We start from the raw sequence: 19,632 nt of genomic DNA on the forward strand, positions 1-19,632 counted from the left end.
AGTAGCGGGGTCCCCAGTGCAGGGCAGTAGCGGGGTCCCCAGTGCGGGTGAGCAGGAGTCCAACAAGGATTCACTTACTTAAATATGTCCAGTAGGTCCTAAGGTAGGTCCCCCAAAAGATCCTCTGGTAAATTTAGTGAATTGTGCACAGAGGGCGGGGCTTCGTGGTTCATTTTACATATTCATTGTCTGTGACTCCATATGAATATGTAAATTGAGTGGGCGGAGCCCCTCTCCTATATCCTATATAGACGGGGTTGGTGTGCCGTCTGAGTCTTCTGTGGGGGCCAGCACATCCCCTTCCAGCAGACTGCCGGGACCCCATCGCTCTGACCCCCGTGATCTATAACTTATCCCCTTTAGATGGGGGATCAGTTATTTTCCGCCGTACTACTCCTTTAAGTAAGTGACCCTTCGTTGGACTCCTGTTCTTCACACTATAACCCAGTATATGGAGTTGGGTGAACAGAGAAGCTGCAATCACTTACTTTGGCAGAAGGAGAATTCCTCATGATGGAGGTCAGGACACCGATGGCGTTAACCGTAATGGCGTCCGAATCGCTGTCAATCACCTGGAGGATAAAACAGATGAGAAGTCAGACGGACCCTGACATAACAGACGAGCAACACAGCGACAACACCAAAGTGATTCCATGGAAACAACCACCACCAGACCCAATCATTAGGGGGCGCTACTGTACAGAACCAAGAGAAGAATCAGCTACAAAAAGATCCAACTTATCAATCACTAGGGGGCGCTACTGTACAGAACCAAGAGAAGAATCAGCTACAGAAAGATCCAACTTATCAATCACTAGGGGGCGCTACTATACAGAACCAAGAGAAGAATCAGCTACAGAAAGATCCAACTTATCAATCACTAGGGGGCGCTACTATACAGAACCAACAGAAGAATCAGCTACAGAAAGATCCAACTTATCAATCACTAGGGGGCGCTACTATACAGAACCAAGAGAAGAATCAGCTACAGAAAGATCCAACTTATCAATCACTAGGGGGCGCTACTATACAGAACCAACAGAAGAATCAGCTACAGAAAGATCCAACTTATCAATCACTAGGGGGCGCTACTATACAGAACCAAGAGAAGAATCAGCTACAGAAAGATCCAACTTATCAATCACTAGGGGGCGCTACTATACAGAACCAACAGAAGAATCAGCTACAGAAAGATCCAACTTATCAATCACTAGGGGGCGCTACTGTACAGAACCAAGAGAAGAATCAGCTACAGAAAGATCCAACTTATCAATCACTAGGGGGCGCTACTATACAGAACCAACAGAAGAATCAGCTACAGAAAGATCCAACTTATCAATCACTAGGGGGCGCTACTGTACAGAACCAAGAGAAGAATCAGCTACAGAAAGATCCAACTTATCAATCACTAGGGGGCGCTACTGTACAGAACCAAGAGAAGAATCAGCTACAGAAAGATCCAACTTATCAATCACTAGGGGGCGCTACTGTACAGAACCAAGAGAAGAATCAGCTACAGAAAGATCCAACTTATCAATCATTAAACCACAGAACCCAATATTAATGGGCAATTCTAGATCCGAGGCTGAACGCCTATCCTGGTCCTTCACAGCTGAGCATCTGTTACAATGTATCACTCTCTAGGATTATTGTGCTCCTGCAGTGTCTGTCGTTACAGTGTATCAGTTCAGTCTGTCTTCTCTACGTCTGCACTAATAGGCTTCTGATATAGTTGGGGGGGGGGGGTTATATAGGGATTCGGGAGCCACATGGGGACAGACAGCGGTGAGGGGCACATCTGCTGCCAGGAATAATTGACCACCGGGGGGCAGATATTTTCCTGCTGAACATCCTCCTCTCCTTACATGTTCGTACACAGAAGGCGAGACTGCAGGGCTGGAGACGGGTGGGGGTCTCCTGGGATCAGCACTCTCATCATCTCCTACCATATACTACTATATATCCATGGAGATGTCAGTGAGAGACAACGTCATCCATCCAGCCTCTCCTGAGCAGTCTCTATTATACTATAATGTCAGCAGTCTGTGGTCTCTCCTGAGCAGTCTCTATTATACTATAATGTCAGCAGTCTGTGGTCTCTCCTGAGCAGTCTCTATTATACTATAATGTCAGCAGTCTGTGGTCTCTCCTGAGCAGTCTCTATTATACTATAATGTCAGCAGTCTGTGGTCTCTCCTGAGTCTGTGGTCTCTCCTGAGCAGTCTCTATTATACTATAATGTCAGCCGTCTGTGGTCTCTCCTGAGCAGTCTCTATTATACTATAATGTCAGCAGTCTGTGGTCTCTCCTGTGCAGTCTCTATTATACTATAATGTCAGCAGTCTGTGGTCTCTCCTGAGCAGTCTCTATTATACTATAATGTCAGCAGTCTGTGGTCTCTCCTGAGTCTGTGGTCTCTCCTGAGCAGTCTCTATTATACTATAATGTCAGCCGTCTGTGGTCTCTCCTGAGCAGTCTCTATTATACTATAATGTCAGCAGTCTGTGGCCTCTCCTGAGCAGTCTCTATTATACTATAATGTCAGCAGTCTGTGGAGCACAGCAGAGCGGAGTATGGAGGGCGCAGCAGAGCGGAGTATGGAGGGCACAGCAGAGCGGAGTATGGAGGGCGCAGCAGAGCGGAGTATGGAGGGCGCAGCAGAGCGGAGTATGGAGGGCGCAGCAGAGCGGAGTATGGAGGGCGCAGCAGAGCGGAGTATGGAGGGCGCAGCAGAGCGGAGTATGGAGGGCGCAGCAGAGCGGAGTATGGAGGGCGCAGCAGAGCGGAGTATGGAGGGCGCAGCAGAGCGGAGTATGGAGGGCGCAGCAGAGCGGAGTATGGAGGGCGCAGCAGAGCGGAGTATGGAGGGCGCAGCAGAGCGGAGTATGGTGCGCGCAGCAGAGTATGGAGCGCGCAGCAGAGTATGGAGCACGTAGCGGAGTATGGAGCGCGTAGCGGAGTATGGAGTGCGCAGCGGAGTATGGAGCATGTAGCGGAGTATGGAGCGCGCAGCGTAGTATGGAGCACGTAGCGGAGTATGGAGCGCGCAGCGTAGTATGGAGCACGTAGCGGAGTATGGAGCGCGAAGCGGAGTATGGAGCACGTAGCGGAGTATGGAGCACGTAGCGGAGTATGGAGCGCGAAGCGGAGTATGGAGCACGTAGCGGAGTATGGAGCGCGCAGCGTAGTATGGAGCACGTAGCGGAGTATGGAGCACGTAGCGGAGTATGGAGCACGTAGCGGAGTATGGAGCACGTAGCGGAGTATGGAGTGCGCAGCAGAGTGAAGTTTGGACGGTGAAGCAGAGCGGAGTAAGGAGCGTGAAACAGGTTTATTGGGTCTTAGATACTTTATATTACTACCATAAAGGTTCTGGAAAGTGTCTTGACTAAGAGAAGATGTAAAATGAACAAAACTGATTTATGGAATGTAGAATTTTTTGCCCAGACTGGTGATTATAGTCCGACGATCATTATATATCTATAATAACTGCGAGCCCACAGCCTAGATCACAACCCAAGCACAACGCAAAGCACAAGGAGCATGGTGTCAGCAGAGAGGAGCACAGTATATAATATACAGCAGGTACAGTATACGGCAAGGTCCCCCCAAATATGGCTCTTTAGCTGTTGCAAAACTACAATTCCCATCATTTCCTAACAACCAGCAGAGAGAAAGGGCATAGTGACCTCATCTATGACCGACATGAAAAAACTGCGGTATCTGTCCAACTGAATGATCCCCCATAGAGAAACATTACAGATTGCGCCCCCTACTGACACCATATCAATAATTAGGAAGGATTAGCAGAAAGCAATGCAGCACAAAGACAAGAGTTTGCTGGGGGTCACGGGCTCCATGACCCTGTAATACCTTCAGAATATCGGGCTCGGTCAGCAGCTGAGTGGTCAGATCACTCCCACTCTCCTCTGGCCGGTGGCCGCTGCTCAAATAAAGCTGTAGAGAGGTCATATGCACAAAGAGCTGTTAGTAATACAAGAGGAGGAAGAGGCGCAACATGGAGCACGACAGACAGGTGTCAGAGCACGGGACACAACGGAGTGACAAACATGGAGGACCAGGGGAATATTACAGGACAGGGGAAGGATGGAGGACAGAGGAAGACAACCAGATTACTGGAGAGAATTTGGACCAAGGGAAGGATGGAGGAGAGAGGTGGAAGACCAGGGAAAGATTTGAGGATAGGGGAAGAATGAAGGACCAGAAGATAGATGGAGGACAATAGTGGAAGACCAGAAGATAGATGGAGGACAATAGTGGAGGACCAGAAGATAGATGGAGGACAAAAGTGGAGGACCAGAAGATAGATGGAGGACAATAGTGGAAGACCAGAAGATAGATGGAGGACAATAGGACCAGATTTTAAGGGTGGATGGCGGACCAAGTAAACACTAGTAAACCGAGGAGGGGGGCCAGAGAAGGATGGAGGATAATGGTCTAGGACCAGGGGAGGATGGAGGATAGTGGTCTAGGACCAGGGGAGGATGGAGGATAGTGGTCTAGGACCAGGGGAGGATGGAGGATAGTGGTCTAGGACCAGGGGAGGATGGAGGATAGTGGTCTAGGACCAGGGGAGGATGGAGGATAGTGGTCTAGGACCAGGGGAGGATGGAGGATAGTGGTCTAGGACCAGGGGAGGATGGAGGATAGTGGTCTAGGACCAGGGGAGGATGGAGGATAGTGGTCTAGGACCAGGGGAGGATGGAGGATAGTGGTCTAGGACCAGGGGAGGATGGAGGATAGTGGTCTAGGACCAGGGGAGGATGGAGGATAGTGGTCTAGGACCAGGTGAAGATTAGAGGAGAGAAGTGGAGGATCATGGTAAAATGATGAGACGATGGAGCAGAACTAGTAGACTAGGATGTAGAATGAACTGTAAGGAGACAACACAGGGGTCCGGGATATGACTGGTACACGGAGGGCTCTGCACAGTCTATATCTTGCTGAGATAAATTGGGGAATCCAGACCCCTTAAGCTTCCTGCTAAATGGCTGCAAGACAAAACAACATTAGGGAACTACTCATACAGCAATTCCCTGATGTATAATTGTCCTCTTGGGAGTCCACTAGAGGGTGCTCTAATATTAAGACCCCCCCAGCCTCCATTTACCAGACCCACAGCTGCAGGATTTCAGGGTCCTCTCCTTCATTAATATTTGGAGTGTAAGCCCCAGCGCAGTCCTACCTTACTGTTCTGAATCAGACGTATAATGTGCTCAAAGCAGTTATTGCTAAGAAATATCGCTTGTAGAACCGGCCGGTCACTGCAGTCCAACATCTGAGGAATGGCACCTAAAATCAAAGAGAAGTCAGTGATATCTGAGAAACCGTGACCTCTGAAGTGTTCATATCTACAGAGCTGTGACCTCTACCATAAAAGCATCTGAGGAACCGTGACCTCTGAAGTGCTCATATCTAGAGATGAGCGAACTTACAGTAAATTCGATTAGTCACATACTTCTCGGCTCGGCAGTTGATGACTTTTCCTGCATGAATTAGTTCAGCTTTCAGGTGCTCCCGTGGGCTGGAAAAGGTGGATACAGTCCTAGGAGACTCTTTCCTAGGACTGTATCCACCTTTTCCAGCCCACCGGAGCACCTGAAGGCTGAACTAATTTATGCAGGATAAGTCATCAACTGCCGAGCCGAGAAGTATGTGACAAATCGAATTTACTGTAAGTTCGCTCATCTCTACTCATATCTATAGAGCTGTGACCTCTACCATAAAATCATCTGAGGAACCGTGACCTCTGCAGTGTATGCACCTGAGGAACTGTGACCTCTGCAGTGTATGCACCTGAGGAACTGTGACCTCTGCAGTGTATGGGTCTGAGGAACCGTGACTTCTGCAGTGTATGCACCTGAGGAACCGTGACCTCTGCAGTGTATGGGTCTGAGGAACCGTGACCTCTGCAGTGTATGCACCTGAGGAACCGTGACCTCTCCAGTGTATGGGTCTGAGGAACCGTGACCTCTGCAGTGTATGCACCTGAGGAACAGTGACCTCTGCAGCGCTCATATCTATAGAGCTGTGACCTCTACAATAAAATCATCTGAGGAACCGTGACCTCTGCAGTGTATGCACCTGAGGAACTGTGACCTCTGCAGTGTATGCACCTGAGGAACTGTGACCTCTGCAGTGTATGCACCTAAGGAACCGTGACCTCTGCAGTGCATGCACCTGAGGCACCATGACCTCTGCAGTGTATACACCTGAGGAACCGTGACCTCTGCAGTGTATGCACCTGAGGAACCGTGACCTCTGCAGTGTATGCACCTGAGGAACCGTGACCTCTCGAGTGTATGCACCTGAGGAAACGTGACCTCTCCAGTGTATGCACCTGAGGCACCATGACCTCTGCAGTGTATGCACCTGAGGAACCGTGACCTCTGCAGTGACCTTTCCAGTGTATGCACCTAAGGAACCGTGACCTCTGCAGTGCTCATATCTATAGAGCTGTGACCTCTACCATAAAATCATCTGAGGAACCGTGACCTCTGCAGCGTATGAACCTGAGGAACCGTGACCTCTCGAGTGTATGCACCTGAGGAAACGTGACCTCTCCAGTGTATGCACCTGAGGCACCATGACCTCTGCAGTGTATGCACCTGAGGAACCGTGACCTCTGCAGTGTATGCACCTGAGGAACAGTGACCTCTGCAGTGTAAGCACCTGAGGCACCGTGACGTCTGCAGTGTATGCCCCTAAGGAACTGTGACCTCTGCAGTGTATGCCCCTAAGGAACTGTGACCTCTGCAGTGTATGCCCCTAAGGAACTGTGACCTCTGCAGTGTATGCCCCTAAGGTACTGTGACCTCTGCAGTGTATGCCCCTAAGCAACCGTGACCTCTGCAGTGTATGCCCCTAAGGAACCGTGACCTCTGCAGTGTATGCACCTGAGGAACCGTGACCTCTGCAGTGTATGCACCTGAGGAACCGTGCAATGTATGCAGCTGCGGTCACTAAGCGTTCTCAGGAGACTGAATGCCGAATATGCAATCCTATGGTAGGTATGCATTGGTTGCCACCCAGCTTTCCATGAGTCTTTAAGTATCGATCTACATAATCTGCTCAGTTATACTGTATGTGTGACATCCCATGTCCCCCCCAGCCTCAGTGATTGACAACGTACGGAGCATGTTGATGCGCAGGGCCAGGAGTCCTTCCTCCCAGTGTGGCCCCAGCACTCTCTCTGGAGAATACAGGGGCCGGTCACAGTTGAGGACCTTGAAGAAGCAGTCCAGGATCTGTCTGATCTCCACTCTCCTCTGGCCGGGGCTGCTGCCGTGCAGGATCTGGATCATTGAGATGAGGCAGTCGAGCGCCAGCTGCAGCACCCGCGGGTCCCTCTCCTGACCGACACACCAGCTCTGCAGGACCAGCATCAGCACGTCTACAGAGGTCGGGGTGATGAGGAGCAGCGCGTTCACCTGTAACGAAAAAAACAACAAAGGCCGTCAGGTCACATGACACAAAGCCATGCACAGGTCGTCATCCAGGTGAAAAGTGAACACAGGGGGCGCAATTCTATTCTAGGGCACCTGGTAACAGAGGCGCAGACAGGTACCGGAGAATCGTTACTGCGAGACTGCGGGGATTTTTACCAGTTGCCCCTCCCCCAGCGCCCCCTGGTGATGGTTTATTTCCAGCAGCTGCAGGGATTTTACTGGTTCCCCGAGCTCAGAATCACCACAAACTGTGATAAAAGGGGATTTCTACAATTATTATTGTTATATGTCATGGCAGACATAGATAGAAGGGATTGTCCACTGTGGATCCCCCTGTACATACTGCGGGGGATTCCACCCTGCGGACCCCTGTGATCTGTACCCTGGACAGACAACCACAAATCATACCGGTGTGTGGATTTATCTGACATCATTTTTTGAATATCTGCAAAAACGACGTGGATGAACGTAAACGCACAACTACGCAATTTTTTTTTGCCATGCTACGGCTGAACAATGGAAACAAGGGGTTTCCTATAGCAACCAATTAGTGTTTAGCTATTAATGTCAGGGCCTTGTTGCCCATAGCAACCAGACTTCAACTTTGAGTTTCTGAAACTTGTTGTCCATAGCAACCAGCCTTTACCTATTTGTTTCTGAATGTGTGGTAAGTGGGAGTGAGTAACAAATTTGCAACAGCTGGAGGCACACTGATAGTAAAGCACTGGCCTCTAGCAACCAGAGGGGTTTCTTATAGCAACCAATTAGTGTTTAGCTATTAATGTCAGGACCTTGTTGTCCATAGTAACCAAACTATCTTTCAGTTTCTGAAACTTGTTGCCCATAGCAACAAGCCTTTACCTATCAGTTCTGAACCTGGTTGTCTAGAGCAGTGTTTCTCAACCAGGGTGACTCCAGCTGTTGCAAATCCACAACTCCCAGCATGCCCAGACAGCCGAAGGCTGTCTGGGCATGCTGGGAGTTGTGGATTTGCAACAGCTGGAGGCATTCTGCTTTGGAAACACTGTCCCACAGAAACCAGATTTTATCTTCCAGTTTCTGAGCCTTGTTGCCTATAGCAACCAGCCTTTACCTTTCAGTTTCTGAGCCTTGTTGCCTATAGTAACCAGCCTTTACCTTTCAGTTTCTGAGCCTTGTTGCCTATAGCAACCAGCCTTTACCTTTCAGTTTCTGAGCCTTGTTGCCTATAGTAACCAGCCTTTACCTTTCAGTTTCTGAACCTTGTTGCCTATAGCAACCAGCCTTTACCTTTCAGTTTGAGCCTTGTTGCCTATAGTAACCAGCCATTACCTTTCAGTTTCTGAATATTGTTGCCTATAGCAACCAGCCTTTACCTTTCAGTTTATGAACCTTGTTGCCTATAGCAACCAGCCTTTACCTTTCAGTTTATGAACCTTGTTGCCTATAGCAACCAGCCTTTACCTTTCAGTTTCTGAACCTTGTTGTTCGTTGCAACCGAATTTTACCCATTTAGTTTGAAAACCTTGTTGCCAGTAGCAACCAATCAGTATTAAGCTTTCACTTTTCTTTTACTGTGGGTTACAAAGTGAAAGCAAAGCTCTGATTGGGTGCTAATGGCAACCAATGTCCTATCGGTAGCCAATCCAATCACAGCTTTCACTTTTCCATAAAAAGATGTTTTTCAAGATGGTGGAAAGGCAAGGACAGAAAATGCAGTGATCTCCTCTGACAAGGCCTTATAATGAGTTAGGGATCGACTGATATGGTTTTTTTAGGGCCGATACCGATATTCTGTGGAGGTTAGGGCCGATAGCCGATAACTTATACCGACATTCTGGTATAAGTTAACGGCTATTTATCTCCTCCGCCTCCGCCCCCACCCCAGCGACACCGCTGCAGATCATTGATTTAAAGCGGGCGCTTTAAATCAATGAACTGCAGCAGCTTTTGCGGTGCCAGAGACCGCCGCCGCCACCCGCTTCTCTCCCCCTGCCTGTCCTGGGGTCCTGAGTCCTATCAGCGCCACCGCAACCCCCCCCCCCCCCCCCCACCCCGCGTTGCACCTCCCACCACACTACCCCGGCCAGAGACCGCTGCCGCCCCATTGCCTCCCCCATTCCCGGTTTTATAGTTACCTGTTCCCGGGGCCCGGGGTCCGCTCTATTTCTTGCTCCGGCGCCATTCTCCTGAGCTGTCACTGTGCGCACTGACGGTGACGTCACGTTGAGGACGTCACTAGTCATTGCGCTGCGTAGCGCACAGCGTAACAGAGGACGGCGCAGGAGCGCAGACCCCGGGAACTGGTAATTATAAAACCGCGGATGGGGGAGGCAATGGGGCAGCGGCGGTGCGGTGGGGGGTGCATCGCGGTGCGGTGGTGATGGGTGCCGCGTGGTGGTGGGGGGTATGGCGCGGTGCGGTGGGGGCATTATTGGATTATCGGCAAGGTAATTGCCGATACCGATAACATCCAAAATCGTGAATATCAGCCGATATCGGCCAAACCGATAATCGGTCGATCCCTAGAGTTAACACGGAGGATTCTCACCTTAGAGCCGGTGATGATGGCGCCAAACAGATGGACTAAACGTAATTTGACCAATTCTGGAAGATTCTCTCCATTGTGAAAAGCGTCTAAAGAGAAATAAAACAAAACAATAGGAAGTGTGAATAAGAAAGCCAACCTCCGCCCCCCAATACATTATAACGCTGTAATAATACGCCATGTACCTTTAAAAAAGCTGCAAAACTCAGGCGGCAGAGCGGCAGGCGAAAACTTATATTTACTTTTTTCTTTTGCGCTTACGATTTCCCTAAGAAACACAATAAAATGTTCTTAATAAATAAGAAATAGGTGAAAAATTGTAATAATGTTGACTCAATGGCCGTCCCGCAGGACGCCGCCTCGTCACCCACCCTCCCAGCTGCCTCCTCCACGTCTGGTACGGATCGAAGAGACATTCGCACAGGTGCAGGGCGTAGACGGCGACGCTCTCGGTCAGGGCGCGCTGCTCTTGCTCCTCTTCTCTGGGCGCGCTCTTTAACTGCGGGCAAAAAAAAATTAAGAAAATTATTCGATAAAAAAAAAAAAAATAAGTTAATAAATTGAAAAAAAGAAAGAAAAGAAAATCCAAAAGACAAAGTTTTCACCTTGACTGTGGCCGCGGTTAACAGATGAATGACCTCACATACGAAAACCGGCGTCTTCTCCTTCTCCACATTCTCCAAATTCCTGCAAGAAATACGGTGTCAGAAGAAAACATGGCGGCAACTAGAAATAACATCACGAGGGACGACGCAGGAGAGTGAAATGTCAGCGGGGGGAGGGGCCTGTAACGTGCCACTCCAGCCAAAAGATTATTCTCCACAGCGTCCCCCTCCCAATCAGTGATCTGATAAACAGTCATGTGACAACTAAGCTCCACCCATGGATTTCTATTGGGCAGGTTTTGTATGGCGTGGCTAGCTATGGGGCAGGGTTTGTAGGGTGGTGTGTTATGAGCCAAGTTTATAGGGTGTGGCTTGCTATGGGGCAGGTTTGTAGGGCGTGACCTACTATGGAGCAAGTTTGTGGGGTGTGGCTTGCTATGGGGAATGTTTTCTAGGGTGTGGCTAGCTATGGGGAAAGTTTTCTAGGGTGTGGCTAGCTATGGGGAAAGTTTTCTAGGGTGTGGCTAGCTATGGGGCAGGTTTGTGGGGTGTGGCTTGCTATGGGGAAAGTTTTCTAGGGTGTGGCTAGCTATGGGGAAAGTTTTCTAGGGTGTGGCTAGCTATGGGGCAGGTTTTGTAGGGTGGTGCACTAGGGTGCTTTCACACCACGTTTTCAGCCTACGGCTGACGGATCCGGCTGGGGGAGGAGAAAACCGTGCGCTCCCGTACCCCAGCCGAACCGCTCTGAAATCCATTGACTTTATTGGCTCATTTTCTACCTGTAGCCGGTTTTCTGACCATACCTAAAACCGTAGTATACTATGGTTTTAGGTCCAGACACAAAACCGGATAAGGGGCAGAAATGAGGTGACCGGAGTCAAACGGTGACTCCAGTCGGCTCATTAAAGTCAATGGATTTCAGCGCCGGTTCGGCTGGGGTACGGGAGCGCACAGTTTTCCCCTCCCCCTGCCGGATCCAGCAGCCGTAGGCTAAAAATGAGGTGTGAAAGAACCCTTATGGGCCAAGTTTATAGGGTGTGGCTTGATATGGGGCAGGTTTTGTAGGGCACAGATTGCTACGGGGCAGGGTTTGTAGGGTGGTGTGTTATGGGCCAAGTTTATAGGGCGTGGCCTACAATGGGGCAGGTTTGTAGGGCGTGGCCTACTATGGAGCAGGTTTGTAGGGTGTGGCTTGCTATGGGGCAAGTTTTGTAGGGCACAGCTTTCTACGGGGCAGGGTTTATAGGGTGGTGTGTTATGAGCCAAGTTTATAGGGTATGGCTTGCTATGGGACAGGTTTGTACTATGGGGCAGGATTTTTAGGGTGTGGCTTACTAAGTTGCAGGTTTGTAGGGCGTGGCCTACAATGGGGCAGGTTTGTAGGGCGTGGCCTACTATGGGGCAGGATTTTTAGGGTCTGGCTTACTATGGGGCAGGTTTGTAGGGCATGGCTTGCTATGGGGCAGGTTTGTAGGGCGTGGCCTACTATGGGGCAGGATTTTTAGGGTGTGGCTTACTATGGGGCAGGTTTGTAGGGCATGGCTTGCTATGGGGCAGGGTTGTAGGGCGTGGCCTACTATGGCGCAGGTTTGTAGGGCGTGACCTACTATGGTGCCGGTTTGTAGGGTGTGGCTTACTATGGGACAGGTTTGTAGGGCGTGGCTTACTATGGGACAGATTTGTAGGGCGTGGCTTACTATGGAGCAGGTTTGTAGGGTGTGGCCTACTATGGGGCAGATTTGTAGGGCGTGGCTTACTATAGAGCAGGTTTGTAGGGTGTGGCCTACTATGGGGCAGGTTTGTAGGGTGTGGCCTACTATGGGGCAGGTTTGTAGGGCATGGCTTACTATGGGACAGGTTTGTAGGGCGTGGCTTACTATGGAGCAGGTTTGTAGGGTGTGGCCTACTATGGGGCAGATTTGTAGGGCGTGGCTTACTATAGAGCAGGTTTGTAGGGTGTGGCCTACTATGGGGCAGGTTTTTAGGGTGTGGCCTATTAAGGGGCAGGTTTGTAGGGAGTGGCTTGCTATGGGGAAAGTTTTGTAGGGCATAACTTGCTATGGGGCAGATTTTCTAGGGCGTGGCTTGCTATGGGGTAGGTTTTGTGGGGCGTGGCTTACCATGAGGCAAGTGTTGTGGGGTGTAGTTACCAATGCACTTCAGGTGGAGGCAATGACCCCATCGCTGCCCCAAATCCTCCCAAGAATTTGGCGCACAGTGCCCAGGACAGACCTTGCAAATTTGGGACAATCAGCAATAATACATAATGGGAGAACAACCCTTGGGACCCCTAAGAGCTTTGGGTGCAGTTTGACCCTTTCATGTAAAGACACCTCCTCACCAAAGCGCACCAGACAGCTGCACCCCCCCCCCCCCCCCCCGAAAAAACAACAAAACCGCCCCCCGCCTTGAAAACCACCAGCCGCAATACATCACGGAGGATAAACAAACTTGCTCTGAATTTCACCCCTCACCAGCCTGGCATCCAGCAGCCATGATGGGCTTGGTTGCCATAGTAACTGAAGGGTCCTGAGCTCTAACAGCGAACAGAAGGAGGGGGTTCACAGACACTAGCCGTCACCCCCCCACCACCACCACCCCCCCGACGTCTCCTGTATCATTACACAACACAGACGGCCGAGATATTTATAACCGCGATACCGTTTACACTGCGAACAGAAAAGTGTGAAATGGAAATTAAAGTGCGCCTCACAAAATTCACGAAATAAAAACGCTCGAATCCTGAAGAACAAATCCGCTAGAAATGTTATGATGCAGGGGGGTCTGGGAGAGCTGAGTCAAATCCAACATGGCTGCCATGACAGCATTATCACTCAGCTTTCCTGAGAACAAATCCGCTAAAAATGTAATGATGCAGGGGGGTCTGGGAGAGCTGAGTCAAATCCAACATGGCTGCCATGACAGCATTATCACTCAGCTTTCCTGAGAACAAATCCGCTAAAAATGTAACGATGCAGGGGGGTCTGGGAGAGCTGAGTCAAATCCAACATGGCTGCCATGACAGCATTATCACTCAGCTTTCCTGAGAACAAATCCGCAAAAAATGTAACGATGCAGGGGGGTCTGGGAGAGCTGGGTCAAATCCAACATGGCTGTCATGACAGCATTATCACACAGCTTTCCTGAGAACAAATTAAACTGAGAAATCACTGGACCAGTGTTTCCCAACCAGGGTTCCTCCAGCTGTTGCAAAACTACAAATCCCAGCATGCCCGGACAGCCAACGGCTGTCCGGGCATGCTGGGATTTGTAGTTTTGCAACAGCTGGAGGAACCCTGGTTGGGAAACACTGGACAGACTATGAGGACCCCCCCACCCATGCACCTGCTGATGATGATGAAGAACTTGAGGAGGAGGAGGGCCTGGTTCAGGCTGACGTCTGCCTTGGTGTCCTCCGCACATAGTCCCAGCTGCTGGCTCAGCACCTTGAGGACGTCCCGGGGGAGGACTGGGATCTCCGAAGAAGAGTCCTCCGGCCTGAAAGGAAAAACAAAAACACTGGAATACAATCTATAGCCTCCCGTTACCACCATCTCAGGCTGACGAGAGGCTAAGGCCTCATTCACACTACGGAAATTCCACTTGCAGCAGCCTCATATTGATGTTAAAGGGGTACTCCGGTGAAAAACTTATTTTTAAATCAACTGTTGCCAGAACGTTATACAGATCTGTAAATTACTTCTATTTAAAAATCTTAACCCTTCCAGTACTTATCAGCTGCTGCATGCTCCACAGGAAGTTGTGTAGTTCTTTCCAGTCTGGCCACAGTGCTCTCTGCTGACACCTCTGTCCAGGTCAGGAACTGTCCAGAGCAGGAACAAATCCCCATAGTAAACCTCTCCTGCTCTGGACAGTTCCTGACATGGACAGAGGTGTCAGCAAAGAGCACTGTGGTCAGACTGGAAAGAACTACACAACTTCCTGTGGAGCATACAGCAGCTGATAAGTACTGGAGGGATTAAGATTTTTAAATTGAAGTAATTTACAAATCTGTAGAACTTTTTGGCACCAGTTGATTTATAAAAAAAAATAAAAAAATAAAAAAAAGTTTTTCACCGGAGTACCCCTTTAAAGGAGATATATAACGGGGAAAAAACGTATCTCTTATTCTAAGGATAGGGCATACGTTTTAGATCGCAGGGGGTCTGACTGCTGGGACCTCGTGTCTCCCTGGGAGCGGCCCATTATGACACCCGCACAAAGCAGGGGGCCGCCTCGCCACTTCTATATCTCTCTATGGGAAAGACGTTTGGCTATCTCCGGCACTCCCATAGAGATATATGGAGGGGGCATGGCGGCCCCCTGCTTCGTGTGGGCCTCGTGACGCCGCATTCCTGGGGAAAGCCAGGGCCCTGATCAGGAGATCTTGGGGGGTTCCAGCGGTTGGTACGTCTCCTTTATATTACGGTCAACCTAAGCGCCATTCCAATCACAAACAACACTTCTCAGATAGATTCCGTAAAAAAAAAAAAACAAACATGTAAAATCACGGGGTACTCCGGTGGAAAACCAAACGGTGCCAGAAAATGATACCATTTGTAAATTACTTCTACTGTATATAAAAAGCTTAATTCTTCCATACTTATCAGCTGCTGAATGCTCCACAGGAAGTTGTGTAGTTCTTTCCAGTCTGACCACAGTGCTCTCTGCTGACACCTCTGTCCATGTCAGGAACTGTCTATAGTAGGAGCAAATCCCCATAGCAAACCTCTCCTGCTCTGAACAGTTCCTGACATGGACAGAGGTGTCAGCAGAGAGCACTGTGATCAGAACGGAAAGAACTACACAATTCCGCTGAAGCATACAGCAGCTGATAAGTACTGGAAGGATTAAAGGGGTATTACTGGAATTCTTTTATTTGACTATGCTACAGGGGCTGTAAAGTTAGTGTAGCTCATAATATAGTGTCTGTACCTGTGTGTGACGGTTTTCTCACAATTCTTCTGTGATTTTCACCCCACTATTTATTTTTAGCAGCATACAAAATGACTGTTGTCTCAGATTTTTCCCAGGTTGCAATGCGGCCGAGACCTGACATCACTAGTCAGCTGATGACAGGGAGCCTGTCTGCTTCAATGGGTGGAGCGATCGCTTGGTGGGAGAGAGATCAATCCGCAACTAGTGCAACAGCTGGAGGCACCCTGATTGAAAACCACAGGTCTTTTGTATGGAGGCAGCTCATTTATGTTTCAATGGGTGGGGTGACTGATGTGTGGGAGGGAGGAAAATGGAATTGTGGGATTTGTAGTCAAAAAAAGAAAAGTCAAACAGGAAATATCAGTTCACAAAAAGCTGCCACAGTGTTATGGTAATCTCACAACATAGCCATTTACCCCAAGACAAGCGCAGATCCTTCCTAATCATGTCCATTACTGTCTGCCAGGTACGTACTAAAATCACCTTATGCTGGAGAACCCCTTTAACATTTAATATTTTTATATAAAGGTAATTTACAAATCTGTATAACTTTCTGAAACCTGTTGATTTGAAAATATTTTCTGTCCCCGAAGTACCCCCTAAAACGTGTGAACTGAGCGGTAAGACTCTCACTGAACAAGGCAAATCTCCCACTCGGAATCTCCATAGAGTGAATGCGGCCTAAACAGATTGTTGTTTTAACATATTAGGGTTTTGCAGTCACATTATGTCAGGTTTATTAGTCTACTTGTTAGTGTATTTGTTTTTTTTTTTTATGGGCGCCTTTCCGTGTAAGGTTGCAATATTATGAGAAAATTTGTTTCAAACCGCGCACGTGACATCATCAGTCGGAACTTTTCATTTACTGTGAGGTTTTCTGAGCCGCTTTGTCGGTCTTGGTGCAAAATCAAGAAAAAGCCGACAAACACATGATAAATCTGTCATTAAAATAAAATAAAAAAATTTAAATTAATAAAAAAATAATAAGAAAAAAAAAACTACAAAAAAGTGTCGGCTTTCAGTTTAGCAAATCTGGGTCGTTGAGGGCGAGACGATTAGATACAATACGTAACCGTGGTCGCCCCGCCTTCCTTACCTTCTTGGCTCCAGAGTGCTCACCGAGATGATCTTCTCGAAGTTCGTGACGAAAGCCTCCAACCACTGCTGCAGGTAATTCAGGTCCTTCTGCAAGAAGAAATCAAAAATAAAGTAAGACACAAAAAAAATCACAGAACCCACAGAATGTCGCCCAAGATAAAGTAAGTGAACCCTGAACTCCACTTGTTCTCCAATTATAGATAAACAAAATGCAACAAAACTAACAAGAACGGTGTTTCTGCTGTTGAAAAAGTGCAGGAACTCTGTTCCCACGTGTTCCTTCAGGACTTGAGCCCTGGCTGTAGAGAATGGGAAGGCGGGTACCGTCTGCGGCAGATTATCACCAGTTCTAGAGGAAGCTTATATAAATGGAATAAAGGCAGAATAGTGTGAATGGGTCCTCACTGACTCATTATTAGTGATCAATGTAAGAATTCTTCTCCCTGCATTGTGGATGTTTACTCAAAAAAAGGGCATTAACAATAGAACTGTGTGTTATTAGTTTAGATACTTTGTTGTTTGTCTATAATTGTAACTTAGATAATAAGGTAACTAAACCAATTACAATGAGTGAACATCCACTATGCAGGAGGAAAAAGTAAGTGAACTCTTTTGAATGCCCTAATAAACAAATAGAATGTGATCTGATTTGTTCTTAAGGGGCGTAACTATAACGGGTGCAAAGGGGATGCCCAAAAGTCTGAGGGACCATTAGGTCTCTCTTAATTAAAGAGCCCAGAGTCAAAAATTCACAAAGCTCACTTACTTTTACTCCCTGCCTTGTGGATGTTTACTAAGTAATATGCAGAACTGTCTGTGTTTTATTAGTTTAGTCCAGTGTTTTCCAAACAGTGTGCCTCACGCTGTTGCAAAACTACAACTCCCAGCATGCCCGTAAAGTCGTTGGCTGTCCAGGCATGCTAGGAGTTGTAGTTTTGCAATGGTTTGGAAAAGACTTAACTAAACACACAAACAGTTGTACTGTATTATTGAGTAAACATCCACAGGGCAGGGAGTAAAAGTAAGTGAACTTAATTAAAATACACTGAAGATCTCCTTTTCCAGCAATCACCTCCAATAACTGTTTTCTGTAGATGCAGATAAGATTGGCACAGTGTGGGGGAAGGAATTTGGACCATTCCTCTTGGCAAATATTATTTTGGGTTGGATGGTTGCAGCGCCCTCTTCATGTCAGCCACAACATACTATAATCTAGCTGGCTCTCCGAGCATGTTGGGAGTTGTAGTGTTGCAAAAGCTGGAGACACAGTGTTTGGAAAACACTACACTAAACTAATAATACACAGACAGTTGAACAGCTTATTATTGAGTAAACATCCACAGGCCAGGGACTAAAAGTAAGTGAACCCTTAAATTGGGTACCAAGTAGATCCCAATTGCAGCAATCACCTCCTATAATTGTTTTATGTAAATGCAGATAAGATTTGCACAACACGGGGAAGGACTTTGGACCACTGCTTCTTGAAAATGTTATTTAGGAGATGCCTGGGTGCAGCACCCTCTTCGGATCGGCCACAACATACTATAATCTAGCTGGCTCTCCGAGCATGCTGGCAGTTGTAGTTTTTCAACAGCTGGAGAGACACTGTTTGGAATACACTACACCAAACTAATAACACACAGACAGTTGTACTGATTATTATTGAGTAAACATCCACAGGGCAGGGAGTAAATGTAAGTGAACCCTTAAATTGAGTACCATGTAGATCCCTTTTGAAGCAATCACCTCGAATAATTGTTTTCTATAGATGCAGATAAGATTTGCACAATGTGGGGGAAGGATTTGGACCATTCCTCCTTGCAAATCTTATTTCGGAGATCCCTGGGTGCAGCGCCCTCTTCAGGACGGCCACAACACAGTCTAATCTAGTAATTTTGCAACAGCTGGAAACCGGCACTTTAGTCATATTCAGACCCGTGGTCACCATTGTGCAGGGAGCAGTGCATTGTGGGAGCTCAGGACACAGAGTTTTAGATTTTGGAAAGCTGCTCTGGACGTGACTAGGAAAGAAAATAACAAAATACCGTAAATAAAAAAATAAGTAAAGTGGAGTCGACCTTGAAGCACAGGCGGCTTTGAAGCTTCATGGATGTTCCCACAGGAACCATCATCATAGGGTGAAGCCTACGGCGTAAATCAGAGGCTCTCGCTCCTGGCAGCGACAACCGCAGAGTACAAAATTAACCCTCTGATTTCTTAAGAATTTTTTTTTTTGGGTAACGGTAAATTGTTACATACATAGATGATGCAAGGAGGAAATCCTGCGGAGCGCTCGCTCTTACTTCACCACACTGATTTCCTACGGCATGTACAGAAGAATACAGAGCGCAGTCCGGGGGGGGGGCGGTGGTTGTTTGAACTAACTGAAGACCCTAAAAGTGACCGTCAGCAGGTGGAGATGACAACACGGATCAAACACGAGGGGCGGGGGATAACCCAAAGCTCCCAAATCCATCATCAGCGCGTTTCGCAATATTTAAAGATGCAAACACAGGCGCCAAGCCCGGGTATCGTATTCTGCTGCCAGGATACTCAGGAGCGTTCACGCACGGTGGTGTCGCTGTGGCGTTCCCACAGATATTTTTACCATCATGGCCGGATATCATGTAGAGTAGTCCTAGTTTACACTAAAAGTTTGTAGGACAAGCTGTGGTATTTTCACCACAATATGGCCGCCATCGCAACTCTGCTCACTTATGTAGAACATCGTATAGGACGTCAGGACCCCCACCCCCACAAGAGCCATAACACAACTTATCTGAGATCTGGAACGTCCCGCGGTGCAGCGTCAGCTTTATTAAAGGTCACAAGTCTCCATTAGTAGAACTTATCATCAATGAAGAATCAGATACATGACAGATCACCTGATATATGGGTATACGGATACAGGGGTCACCTGACACATCCCAGAATACACAGCAGATACAGGGGTCACCTGACACATCCCAGAATACACAGCAGATACAGGAGTCAC

The 19,632-nt window shown here is 48.1% G+C and overlaps 1 protein-coding gene across 5 annotated transcripts in view; it reads right to left on the reverse strand.

The window, feature by feature from the left end:
- Nucleotides 1-19,632, reverse strand: part of NBEAL2 (neurobeachin like 2) — a 144,200-nt gene that overhangs the window by 78,995 nt on the left and 45,573 nt on the right. For 3 of the 5 annotated variants that reach the window (XM_056518741.1, XM_056518740.1, XM_056518739.1), the window contains exons 2-11: nucleotides 16,636-16,724; nucleotides 13,947-14,099; nucleotides 10,602-10,683; nucleotides 10,368-10,495; nucleotides 10,182-10,264; nucleotides 10,000-10,085; nucleotides 7,154-7,451; nucleotides 5,207-5,313; nucleotides 3,874-3,957; nucleotides 489-572 (exon numbers count right to left, since the gene is read on the reverse strand). In XM_056518741.1, coding sequence (XP_056374716.1) covers nucleotides 489-572; nucleotides 3,874-3,957; nucleotides 5,207-5,313; nucleotides 7,154-7,451; nucleotides 10,000-10,085; nucleotides 10,182-10,264; nucleotides 10,368-10,495; nucleotides 10,602-10,683; nucleotides 13,947-14,099; nucleotides 16,636-16,724 — 1,194 coding nt within the window. Of the gene's footprint in view, nucleotides 1-488; nucleotides 573-3,873; nucleotides 3,958-5,206; nucleotides 5,314-7,153; nucleotides 7,452-8,562; nucleotides 8,581-9,999; nucleotides 10,086-10,181; nucleotides 10,265-10,367; nucleotides 10,496-10,601; nucleotides 10,684-13,946; nucleotides 14,100-16,635; nucleotides 16,725-19,632 lie in introns of those variants that run through there. The other 2 variants (XM_056518742.1, XM_056518744.1) reach the window with 2 other exon arrangements.

The sequence above is a fragment of the Hyla sarda genome, chromosome 5 (assembly GCF_029499605.1).
Source record: "Hyla sarda isolate aHylSar1 chromosome 5, aHylSar1.hap1, whole genome shotgun sequence".
Taxonomy (NCBI): domain Eukaryota; kingdom Metazoa; phylum Chordata; class Amphibia; order Anura; family Hylidae; genus Hyla; species Hyla sarda.